The sequence below is a fragment of the Bubalus kerabau genome, chromosome 21 (genome assembly GCF_029407905.1).
Source record: "Bubalus kerabau isolate K-KA32 ecotype Philippines breed swamp buffalo chromosome 21, PCC_UOA_SB_1v2, whole genome shotgun sequence".
In the NCBI taxonomy this organism is placed as follows: Eukaryota; Metazoa; Chordata; class Mammalia; order Artiodactyla; family Bovidae; genus Bubalus; species Bubalus kerabau.
Window position 1 is genome coordinate 52611540 of NC_073644.1, and position 12333 is coordinate 52623872.

General features: G+C 52.7%; 1 protein-coding gene across 2 annotated transcripts in view; it reads right to left on the reverse strand.

Annotated features, from left to right (window-relative positions):
• MYO5B (myosin VB) overlaps window positions 1-12333 on the reverse strand; it is a 333083-nt gene that overhangs the window by 14026 nt on the left and 306724 nt on the right. For both annotated transcript variants that reach the window (XM_055559254.1, XM_055559253.1), the window contains 5 exons: window positions 10760-10958; window positions 6959-7052; window positions 5516-5659; window positions 2853-3004; window positions 2086-2175 (listed from right to left, as the gene is read on the reverse strand). In XM_055559254.1, the coding sequence (XP_055415229.1) occupies window positions 2086-2175; window positions 2853-3004; window positions 5516-5659; window positions 6959-7052; window positions 10760-10958 (679 nt within the window). The remainder of the gene's footprint in view (window positions 1-2085; window positions 2176-2852; window positions 3005-5515; window positions 5660-6958; window positions 7053-10759; window positions 10959-12333) is intronic.

Here is a 12333-nt window from a genome sequence, read left to right on the forward strand (position 1 = left end):
TCAGGTTCTGTCTGCTCAGGTGAGGTCCTATAAGACCCTGTCAGTTCTTCCAGTTCTCAAGGATGGCTCTTAAATTTGAAGGCAGAGTCAAAACTTAGCATGACAGAGGACTCGGAAAACTGCTTAGTCAAAAGGCTGTGATCATTTGGTCCAAATCCCTGAAGTCTCCCTGAGGCAGCAAAGTGCAGGTTGGCAGCAGGTCCCAGAAAAGAGGGATCCATGCTTCCTGCATCTTAACCCAGTTCTTGTCCCAATATACCAGGTTACCCTAAAATATTAAGACTATACACAAGTCCCTGAAGAAGTACCTGGCTCAGAGTGTATGTTTTTACAATGAGAAATTTTATGTAGAGCCTATCATTGAGTATCAGAATTAATGGATGAACCAAGATGATTCCACAGTTATAGCACCATGTCTTCTGAGCTTTCCCTGTTAACTAGATGAAGTAATATGCAAGTTGAGAGAGCTGCTAATATCAGAAGAACTCATGTGAACAATATCTCTGTATTCAGGCCAAAAGCAATCAAGAGCAGCCGAAAAGTCAGTGTTTTCAAAAGGGTGACTGTCTCTAGCAATACCTCTCATACTATGTCAGGTCACAAAGCAATTCTTAAAGAAAACAAAAGCAGGCAGAAGAGGGGATAACAAGATAATTGTTGTCTAGGCTATGCAGATCTGGTTACACTGTGATTCAAGACTTGTCCCTGGGAATATAAGCACAGGAAAGAGTAGCCCAACGTAACAGAGTGCTTGGTCCTCCTGAGCCCTATGTAATGTTCCCTGCAGAGTACAGACAGCATTAGGTCAAGTGACTTTCAGGGAGATAACCTTAAATACAGTTTTCTGCTTAAAGTAAAAGCTTGTGTATAATGTTAGGGACATTGTGTATAATGTTAGGAAACAGAGAATATCTGGTTTGAAATGAGCCCCATTTCTTCCAATAATAAACCCACTATTTCCTTAATATTAACCCACTCCCTTTCATAATAAAAACAGGTGATGAAATGAAGTTCAGATTCTAGGATAGAGATGGGAGTCAAGTCCCATTCCGAGGGTGGTGAGACTGCCTGGCACGGCATGTTCTTCTATTATCCCAGAGAGAACAGTCTGTGAAAACTTCTTCTGGCACAAAAGATGGAACAAAGCTTTTTGTTGCACCTCACTGAGTTACACTGTGGGGAGTGTAGAGACTGAGACTGTGAAAGGAAGGGAGGAGGCAAGCTGAGAAGGCCTGCAGGGCGTTAGGTGTGAGCAGCATCTGGGCACAAGTTGGGAGTCTCATCAGAGAAACGGAGGTGAGACTGAGCTGTATGTTACTAGGTCACTGGGCTGAAGGCAAAGCATGGGAGAAGGTTTTTCAAGGATCAACAGTGGGAATGATGAGTTCTAGAAAAAGCTGGACCCTAGAGCTCCAGAGCAGAACATTAATAAGTGATGGGGTGAGTCGGGGCCTCAGATGAAGGGACTGAATTTGATGAGAAGCACGAAGCTGGGTTTCAGGGTCAGTTTGCACAACTGCAGTTCAGTTACACCTCGCCTCTTCTCTTAGACCATCTCTGTCTTGGAACAGACAGACTAACTGGTTGGCTTCGGACACAGCCTGACCCGCCAGACCACTGAGCTTTCTGCCACGTTCCAAGAAACGGGGCCCTTCTAGGGCTGCTTCAGAAAATTAAGTTCACGGGGTTTTCAGGGAGATTCCTGGGGAGCTCTTAGATGATGGACAGGTTATGCAAACATTTCCCCACGAATCTTCCCATTCATTCCAGGGGCCCTCAGGGTCATCGAGGCCTGCCTTATTCCTGGTTCAGTGAACAGAGTCAGAGGTCCCAGAGGTGCCCAGAGACAGCACACCCTCTCCTCAGGGGACACAAAACAGCTCAGGATGACATGTGGACAAAACAGAGATGGCTTCAGGACTGACACCTCTCCGCCCTGCCCCTGTTCTGACCTGGGGTCTGAGGTGCTCAGAGGTGGAACACGCTTTGCTGCACCCAAGGAAACGAGGACCTAACTGCTGAAAAACACGGGGCACCTTGGTGGCATCCGTGCCCTCCAGGGGCCTGGGCTCATCTCACACTCACCTCGTCCCCGCTGTACTGCTTCAAGCAGTGCAGGAGGCGGCAGGTATTGGACAACCAGAACGACGTCATCTCAAAGTCCTCGTTGTGCTTCTGTGAAAAGAGGAAGATGTGCCTGGGTATGAAGAGGTAGTTCCCATCTGTCCTGACGCATCCACCTTGCCTTCTCTCACCCAGGAGGCCCCAGCCAGGCCTGGCGACAAGCGGACCCTTACTCTTCACGGGCACACGGAAGAAGGCCCTCCCCGCGAGGCTGCCTTCCTGCTCCTCCAGCCCCAGGGAGGACGCACGACCTGGTGCACATCCAGCGGGGAGTGGCTGGGGTCTAGGGCCACTTGGGAGTCTCACTGGAGAAAACTGGGGTGCAACTGGGCCGTATAGTACTAGGTCACTAGGCTGAAGGCAGAGCATGGGAGGACCAACCATGAAAGGGAGGGTTCTAGATAAAGCTGGATCCCAAGGTCCGGAGCAAACAGGAAGTCTTCCTACAGCGTAGCCAAGGGAGACAGATAAACCTGACTCCAGCAGCCCTGGGCTCTGCCCTGACCGCTGGGCAAGATGGCCTGGCAGGTTCTTAACTGTCTGGGGTCCAGCACAAGGGGTGCTGGGGAGCACTCAGTGTAACATCGTGGGGGTCCTGTTTGTCTAGAGATCAGGCGGCATTTCCCTCCAGACCTGGAGGTTCTGGGGAACTTGCAACTGAGGCGACAGTGAGCTGCTGGGTTCATCCAGCTCCCCACAAGACCAGCACCTGGGGCCTGGACACTGACCTTGAGGACCTTCTTGATGCCGTTGATGGTGGAGGTCAGCAGGGAGTGCACCTTGAGGTCGTCATTCACGTAGTCCGCGTGCCGGATGCACATGTAGAGGATGTAGGCTGGGAGGCAGGGCACCGCGCCCGCCAGCACCTGCGGTTTCAACTCTGCCAACAACAAACAGCAATGATTAGCTCAACAGCAGACGCTGCTCGATGCTCAGGGTTGTAAGAATCCTGGCCCGTCATACAGTCTCCCCAGGTTCCTGAAGCTCCTCGGGGTGGGGGTGGGGGGCTGGCAGAGGAGTAGGGGAGAAGATGCCCTGGATACACACACATTCCTTTGGACCCTGTCTACCAGTATTTCAGAAACGCATTAAAAAACAACAAACAACAAACACATTCCTAATTGTTTAAAATAGGCTTGTCACACCTTGTCCTTACAACACAGAGGAAGAGAATCCCCCGGGGGGTGGGGGGGCGGGGGCGGGCTCCCTGCCCAAGTTTATGCACAGGCCACAGTCCTTGCCAAGAAGGGGCCCACGGCCAGAGGCTGGCTGAAGGCAGGAACAGGCTCCCCGATCAGGGGACCGGGGCAAGGACCCCCTAGGCTTCTGCACGAGCACTTCCTGCTGTGGACACAGTGGGCTCCTCAGCAGCAAGAAGACAAAGCCTGGTCCCAAAGACAGAGCCTGCAGGCCAGGGGCTGGGTGAGCCAGAGCAACCTCAGCCCATCTGGTCTTCTGTTCAGCAACCCCACGGCCGCAGCTGCCCACACTTTGCCAGAAGCGGCAGCTTAAGCAGGCCCTGACTGGCTCCAGCCACCGCCTCACTGCTTGACAGCCATTTCACCAACCTCCCTCGTGGCCAGCGCTAACCGGGGTGTGGTCAGGAGAAGCTGCTGCCCCACCTTCCCCTTGCCCCCTGGGCTGTGTGCCCCAGAAGGACCAGAAGGGGTTGGTGAGCCTCCCCGTGAACCACAGACTCCTGCTTGGCCTCTCAGCCCTTTCCTGCCAAAGCCCTCGGAAGACCAGGGGAGAAGCTGTCAGACTGCTTGCCATTCCAGAGGAGGTTCAGGGAGGCACAGACCAGGCTGAGAGCAAGGGGTGCTGGTAGGGCCCAGAGGAGGAGGAGGAGGAGGAAAGAACCAGGGACCGGCAAGGTGGAAAGGCAAGCACGAGGCCCAGGCACAAGGCCCCGGGCCTCAGATCCCAAGCACGCTGACTGCAGCCCCAGCCCTCACCCCACATCCCTGTTACCTCCACCCCCAACCTCCACCTCATCCAGGTCCCACGAGCCCCTCAAAGCAACGAGGGAGGCCACCTCCCCTCCACCAGCAGGTGGGCTGGGGGAAGGAAGGGGCAACATCCTCAGATCTTCCACCAGGGAGTCTGGGGTTGGGGCTCGGCATGGGCTGCCAGCATCTCCAGGGGGTACTTGACCTCAAATATACACCTACAGGCCATAATACTCTGATGCCTGGTTAACATTTGGGCATCTCGTAGGCTTAACAGATGACTGCAGACTGGCCCTTGACTCCAATTAGAAAGCCAATAACATTTTTCCAGAAAAAAAAAAATGTGCTTTTTTTTAAGACCCAGACTTCTAAACCTTTTGGCTTTGAGCCTGACCCCTATGCGGACTGCAAATAGCTTCTCCTGCCTTGGAACTTTCCACTGTGATTTGGGATCCTGCAGCAGCTAAATGGCAGCGTCTTGGGGGTGGGGACCATGGCTCTACTTTTCGTCATCATCCACAGAACAGCCAGCGCTGGGCACCTGAGCTGCCGTCAGTGAAATCCTCCCCCAGTTCATGTGGGAAGTCGTTTAGAGGGAAGGTGGCCAAGTGCTCTGTGGAGGCCTGGAGCCACCTGAGCAATGCGCGTGGGGAGCTGCCCGTCAGCTGGCACAGCAGCCAGTGTTACTCCCTCCACCCTGTTTTACTCTGATGCTGTGAGCTCTGAGTTTCATTCATCGGAGATTAAAGGTTCTTTCCTAACGGCATTTGAACAAGACACAGCCTGTTTAAGGTGAACTTACGTCACATTTAGTTGTCAGGCAATTGTAGGGGTGGTAGGGGAAATTAACCTTTATAAAAAGAGCAAAATACTCAGCTACTAAAAACATCCCAAACGAAGAGCTGAACCAAAACCTGTGCCAGGCTGAAATCACGCTCCGTTCTTCCATCTCTTTTGAGTTCCTCACACTCGAACAATTCAACACAGCACTTTGACCTCTGTCATATTTCAAGTCTTACAGACGGGAGAACTCAGGCACCAGAGAAGGGAGCTAGCAGCTCGGGGGCCAGAGAACCAGGCCTCCAAAGACCCCTTGGTTCTGGCCCAGGCTCTCCCTGCTGGCCCTGCAGGCGGCTGCTGACGTGGGCTGGGCGCAGAGCAGGACATCAGGCTTGTTGAAGCCAGGTGGGGGTGTTGAGACCAGAGGGGTCGGAGCTGATACAACTGGCAAACCAGGCCCAGGGTGGCAAGGAAAGCAGCTCCCAAGAGCCCTGTGGGTGCCCCCCCAAACACACTCTGGGGGCAGCCCACACTCTAACCCCAGCATCAGCCTCACCTGGGAGCTCGTTAGAAACGCAGCAGCTTGAGGGGGCAGGTGAAAGTGGGTGGGGGTGTCGGTGGGGTGCGGGTTGTGCAGGAGGCGGACGGGAGGCGGGGCTGACCTGTCACCAGATTCCGAATGAGCAGGGCCTCGTCCTCCTTGTGGTACTCCAGCATGCCCTGGAAGTCCTTCTCCTTCCGCTGCACGGTGACCTGCCTGTTGAGCTCGTGCCGCTTCCTCTCACTCTGGGCCAAGGCTTGGGCAGCTGAGCAGGGCAGAGGGATGGAGCACGAACTGAGAGATCTCCAGCTCAGGCCTGGGAGCCGGGCATCCTGGGTGGGCAGGGTTTGGGCCAGGGTCTGGGCCCCAGGGTTCTGGGTTCGCTGGGCTCCCACACTCCGTACATGGTCTACCCTGCAGTCTGGGTCACATGTGTGACAAGGAGACCTGAGCACTGGGCATCGGATCCACTCAGGAGAGGGGCCGGGAAACACCCAGAATGGCAGAGGGTGGGTTGTGGACCAGAGAGAACTTGGGAAGGATGGCACGCGCAGGATGTACAACCATTCTGCTGGGGGGCTGCTTCTCCCCTCTTCCCCCAGCAATGAGAAACGGGGGAGGGGAGGAGGGGAAAAGAAGGGAAGAGGGAGGGTGAAGGGAAGGAAGAGGAAGGGAGAGAAGAAAAAATCTGAGTGACCGGGAGACTGAGAAGTCTAGGAACAGAAAAGAGAAATCCAAAGACGGGGAGAGGCACGTGGGGTATGAGGGGCGACAGCTCAAGGCTGAGCAGGACACGGTCCTGCCTTCCTAGAGCCTCATCTAAGAGCAGCAGGTGGACATCAGTGGGTGATTAACAAACTGATCCCTGTGATGGGAACGTGCCTGGTAGGCACGTGGTGTTAGGAGTGAACGAGGGGACTGGACCCTGAGCACGTGACTCCTGAGCTCAGGTGGAAGGAGTGGAGGGGGGTGTTGCATCCCAGCTGGTGAGGGGACCAGAGGAGGGTTCCCAGGAAGGTGGGATGTGCAAAGAGGGAAGGAGAGTAATATGATCAGACCTACAGCAGGGAGTCAGAGAAAGAACATTCTGGGTGTTTCTGGAAGGTCCACCGAAGTCTCTGCCTCACCTCTCTGGGCCAGATGCCAGGTGGGACATTTACCCAGGGAACTGGCCTCTCTCCCTGACTACTAGAGCACGGAGGGGGGCCCCCGTGGTTTCTGGCTTCATGTTACAGAGCGATCTTTCGAACCAGAAAGTTTTGCCTTCCAGCTTTCAGCCCTTCCAAGGCGGTCCATGAGGCAACGTCCCCTTTCCACACAGCTTGGAGTCAGCACACGAACACTTGCTAAGTTTGTGTTTGTGAGTGAAGATACCAGCAAAATGAGACTGGGCGAGCTCCTAGGGTCTGCGTGAGTCCATCACGTGTCTGCGCTGGGCGGGGGCAGCAGCAGGTGGAGCAAGTGACGTGTCTGGGGTGGGGAGGGTGGGGAGGCCCCTCCCTGAGGGAGCACACCTGTGCCTCAGGACACACACACACCTACTCACACCACACTCACACCCTACCTTCCAGGTCCTGGACCTTCTTCATGTAAATCTTCAGTTGCTTTTTGAGCTTCCTCTCATTCTTCTCCAGCTTCTCAACTAACTCTTTAAGGTCCTAAAAGCAGAAGGAAGCAGTGTGATTCAGTTCAGTTCAGTTCAGTCGCTCAGTTGTGTCCGACTCTTTGCGACCCCATGAATCACAGCACGCCAGGCCTCCCTGTCCATCACCAACTCCCAGAGTTCACTCAGACTCACATCCATCGAGTCAGTGATGCCATCCAGCCATCTCATCCTCTGTCGTCCCCTTCTCCTCCTGCCCCCAATCCCTCCCAGCATCAGAGTCTTTTCCAATGAGTCAACTCTTCACATGAGGTGGCCAAAATACTGGAGTTTCAGCTTTAGCATCACTCCTTCCAAAGAAATCCCAGGGCTGATCTCCTTCAGAATAGACTGGTTGGATCTCCTTGCAGTCCAAGGGACTCTCAAGAGTCTTCTCCAACTCCACAGTTCAAAAGCATCAATTCTTCAGTGCTCAGCTTTCTTCACAGTCCAACTCTAACATCCATACATGACCACTGGATAAACCACAGCCTTGACTAGACAGACCTTTGTTGGCAAAGTAATATCTCTGCTTTTCAATATGCTATCTAGGTTGGTCATAACTTTCCTTCCAAGGAGTAAGCGTCTTCTAATTTCATGGCTGCAGTCACCATCTGCAGTGATTTTGGAGCCCCAAAAAACAAAAGTCTGACACTGTTTCCACTGTTTCTCCATCTATTTGCCATGAAGTGATGGGACCAGATGCCATGATCTTCGTTTTCTGAATGTTGAGATTTTAGCCAACTTTTGCACTCTCGTCTTTCACCTTCATCAAGAGGCTTTTGAGTTCCTCTTCACTTTCTGCCATAAGGGTGGTGTCATCTGCATATCTGAGGTTATTGATATTTCTCCCGGCAATCTTGATTCCAGCTTGTGCCTCCTCCAGCCCAGCGTTTCTCATGATGTACTCTGCATATAAGTTAAATAAGCAGGGTGACAATATACAGCCTTGACGAACTCCTTTTCCTATTTGGAACCAGTCTGTTGTTCCATGTCCAGTTCTAACTGTTGCTTCCTGACCTGCATACAAATTTCTCAAGAGGCCGGTCAGGTGGTCTGGTATTCCCATCTCTTGCAGAATTTTCCACAGTTTATTGTGATCCACATAGTCAAAGGCTTTGGCATAGTCAAGAAAGCAGAAGTAGATGTTTTTCTGGAACTCTCTTGCTTTTTCCATGATCCAGTGGATGTTGGCAATTTGGTCTCTGGTTCCTCTGCCTTTTCTAAAACCAGCTTGAACATCTGGAAGTTCATAGTTCACGTATTGCTGAAGCCTGGCTTGGAGAATTTTGAGCATTACTTTACTAGCGTGTGAGATGAGTGCAACTGTGCAGTAGTTTGAGCATTCTTTGGCATTGCCTTTCTTTGGAATTGGAATGAACCTTTTCCAGTCCTTTTCCAGTCCTGTGGCCACTGCTGAGTTTTCCAAACTTGCTGGCATATTGAGTGCAGCACTTTCACAGCATCATCTTTAAGGATTTGAAATAGCTCAACTGGAATTCCATCACCTCCACTAGCTTTGTTCGTAGTGATGCTTCCTAAGGCCCACTTGACTTCACATTCCAGGATGTCTGGCTCTAGGTGAGTGATCACACCATCGTGATTATCTGGGTCATGAAGATCTTTTTTGTACAGTTCTTCTGTGTATTCTTGCCACCTCTTCTTAATATCTTCTGCTTTTGTTAGGTCCATACCATTTCTGTCCTTTATCGAGCCCATCTTTGCATGAAATGTTCCCTTGGTATCTCTAACATTCTCGAAGAGCTCTCTAGTCTTTCCCATTCTGTTGTTTTCCTCTATTTCTTTGCATTGATCGCTGAGGAAGCCTTTCAAGTCAAGGCTTGTTGACTGTATAGAGCTTCTCCATCTTTGGCTGCAAAGAATATAGTCAATCTGATTTTGGTGTTGACCATCTGGTGATGTCCATGTGTAGAGTCTTCTCTTGTGTTGTTGGAAGAGGGTGTTTGCTATGACCAGTGCATTTTCTTGGCAAAACTCTATTAGTCTTTGCCCTGCTTCATTCCATAATCCAAGGCCAAATTTGCCTGTTACTCCAGGTGTTTCTTGACTTCCTACTTTTGCATTCCAGTCCCCTATAATGAAAAGGACATCTTTTTTGGGTGTTAGTTCTAAAAGGTCTTGTAGGTCTTCATAGAACCGTTCAACTTCAGCTTCTTCAGTGTTACTGGTTTGGGCATAGACTTGGATTACTGTGATATTGAATGGTTTGCCTTGGAAACGAACAGAGATCATTCTGTTGTTTTTGAGATTGCATCCAAGTACTGCATTTCAGCAGTGTGATTAGAACACATCTAATCCCACCCTGGAGGGAGGGGCGGAGGGGGGCGGGGGTGGTGGTCCTGGCACCTGGCGAGCCAGGCCGCCAATCAGGAGGCCAGGCTCAGGCTCCAGTAGGAGCTCCCTCACCTCCCACCCCCACTGCTTCCCGGTCTGGACCCACAAAGCAGGGGATGGGTCAGAGCATTCTCTCAGTTTAGATGGCAGTCTCCTCCCTGCTCAGGCCGCCTGGCACCCTGCCTGAGCCTCAGTCCTCTAGGCCTAGCCTCCTCTGTTTGTCACGGCAACACTCAGGAGAGCCTCAGCCTCCAGGGCCCCAGGTGGCTGGGCGGTGCCCTGGGGAAGAAACAGACAGGTGAAGGCACGAGAGTGCCTTGGAGAGGTGTCTGCTGGACAAGCCCACAGGCCAGCAAGGCTACCTGAGGCCCAGAAGCCAAACAGGCCCTTGGCTGGGGCCCCTCAGGGGCTGGCAGACTCCCAGCAGCCACAGCCCCAGCGGGGAATCAGCCCCTGGGACCTGGCACTGCGTTAATGCCACCCAGTCCCCGCAGGGAGCTCCGTGACCATTACGGACTCTGTGACACAACAGCCATGCAACTGTGGAGCCTTGGAAGACATCCGGGCTCCTCCCTCCTCCTCCTCTCTGCCCATTGGCAGGGGCGACATCCCTTTCACGCCTCCTGCCTCATTTCAAGCCTCCCCCACAACCCTTTTCTGCAGTATTTGTTATTCCCATGTAGAATTGGGTTTTTGGAAACACCATCTTATTTCTCCTCCTCTTCTTTTTTTCCATCTTGCTTCCCCCACCCGCCTGAGATCTCTGAGAACAGAGACTCATTTCTCTGGCCTTTGCCCAGGCTCATTCGATGACTGTCTGCCAGGACGGCCACCGACCACTGCCCCTCCGAGCAAGAGTGGGGAGTCCGCCCACCACTCAATCTGCCCAGACCTGCCCTGGTCCACAGAAGGTGGCAGAAGTGACCCTGGGCCAGTTCTGGAACTAGATCTTAAGAGGCCTCCCCCTTATCCTCTTGGAAGTCAGTTGCCACATAAACAGCAGAGAGCAGACCCCGGGAGGGAAACCGAGGCCTCAGACCTGGGACTGGGGGGTGCCTTGCATCCTTCAGCCCCCTCCAACCACAGTGGAGCAGAGATGAGCCGCCCTCACTGGGCCCTGCCAGAATTCCTGACCTGCACGACCTGGAAGCTCTTCCAGAAGGGCTGCTAAATTTTCAGGAGGCCAGTTACATGTTAACAGACAAACAAAACAGCTCTGCATTCTTGCTGGCGGGAGAGTTCTAGACTCTCTGTTCCTGCCATAGGGCCAAAGACATGAACGTTGTCTGGTGAAAGGCCACCACTGGTCCCCTTTGCTTTGAGAGCGTGACCTCCCAGGGCCGGGCCCCGCGTGGTGCGGGGACTCACCAGGTTCTCGTTGGTGAGCCGAGACATCTCCTGCTGGATGCCGAACTCCACCTGGGCCTCTGGGGAGAGCAGCAGGGTCTGGCAGAAGGTCTGCTGCTGCCTGTCCATCTCCTCCTTCAGGGCCTCCAGCTGGGCCTTGAGATTGTCCACCTCCTCCTCGTGCTCACGGCTCTGGGCCTGCAGCTGTGCCTCCAGCAACCTGCACCCGGAGGAAGGAGAACAGACGACAGCGGGGCTGGAGTCTGCGCCCCCAGACAGGGGCCACAGAGCGACACGCAACAGGGGGCAGCCGAGCAGGGACACAGCAGCAGCAGCAACTGCATGAGACCCACAGGGGATGGACACGGGTCGGGGGGTGGGAAGCGGGGCCGCGGGGCTGGGCAGGCAAGCAGGCCAGCCTTCCTCTTGCAGGACAGGGAATCAAGGTCCAACACAGCACCCCTGACCTCAGGCCTATCTCGCCACCATTCTCATCCCCTCATCCTTCGCTCTTGAGCACAGTCTGCTGGTCTGGGGTTGAGAGACTGTCTCCATGTCAAGAGATCAGCAGAAATACATTTCTTAGAGCATCTTTTCAGTAAAAGCGTCAATATCTGCCCCGAAGTTCACAAGAATCTCCTCGCTAAGACAAAACTCTGGTAGACAGAACTAACTGTATTACTTGCATATCTCCCCTTTAGAAGGTTTTCTGCAAGTTTGAGAAAGGCAAAGTATTAGATCTCTTTTTTTATTCTTTTTATTTACCTAACCACTATGACCACTCCCCTCCCCCCCCTCCACTCACCACCACTTCATCTCTGGCCTTTTATACACATTTTTCCACAGTTCAAACAGAAGCTAAGACTAATTGCAAATGATCAGGGGGAGGTTTAAGATCCACCGCTGTCATGACAAGTGGCAGAAACACCTAGAGAAGATCTGGGGAAGGTTGGGGAGAAGTTTTGGGAGACAGAGCAATTCTGGGAGACCCCCATTTCATCTGCAAGGCCAGGAATTAAGGAAGGCTCTGAAGCAGCGTCCTCATTAAGAGGTTAATTACTGATTTTGTGACTATGGTGCTATCTTCTGGGGCTTAACGATTTAAAGAAACTTTCATCAAACGCCTCCCAACTGGGGTCGTCCTCTTCCTGGGATGCAGATAAAGATGGTGACCGGAAGTACCATGTGGTTCTGGTATTTCTGTTGTCAGTCTGGGAGGTGCTAACGGCCCCAAGGCAGGAGGGAGCGAAAGAAAGGGGAACGTCTCCACTGTAAAGTCCCAGGTGGACGGAGCTGCACGTCTGGTCAGCTCCACAGCAGAATCGGGGGCGATGCTAGGCTCTGGGGGCCAGCTCAGCAAAGTGACACGAATGAATGAAGGGATGACGGGGGGACGACCGAGTCACTCACTCATCACCAAAGGAAAGCAATAATGAGGGTTCTGTGGAAAATAATTTGGCAACTAAGCCAGCACTTTAAGGGGACACACGATATTTAGATAACATCCGATCTTGGCTTACGATAAACTGAAAGTAATCACCAGCAAGCTATAAATTTAATGAGAGAAATAGACTGGAAGGCTCAGGTTCTAGGAA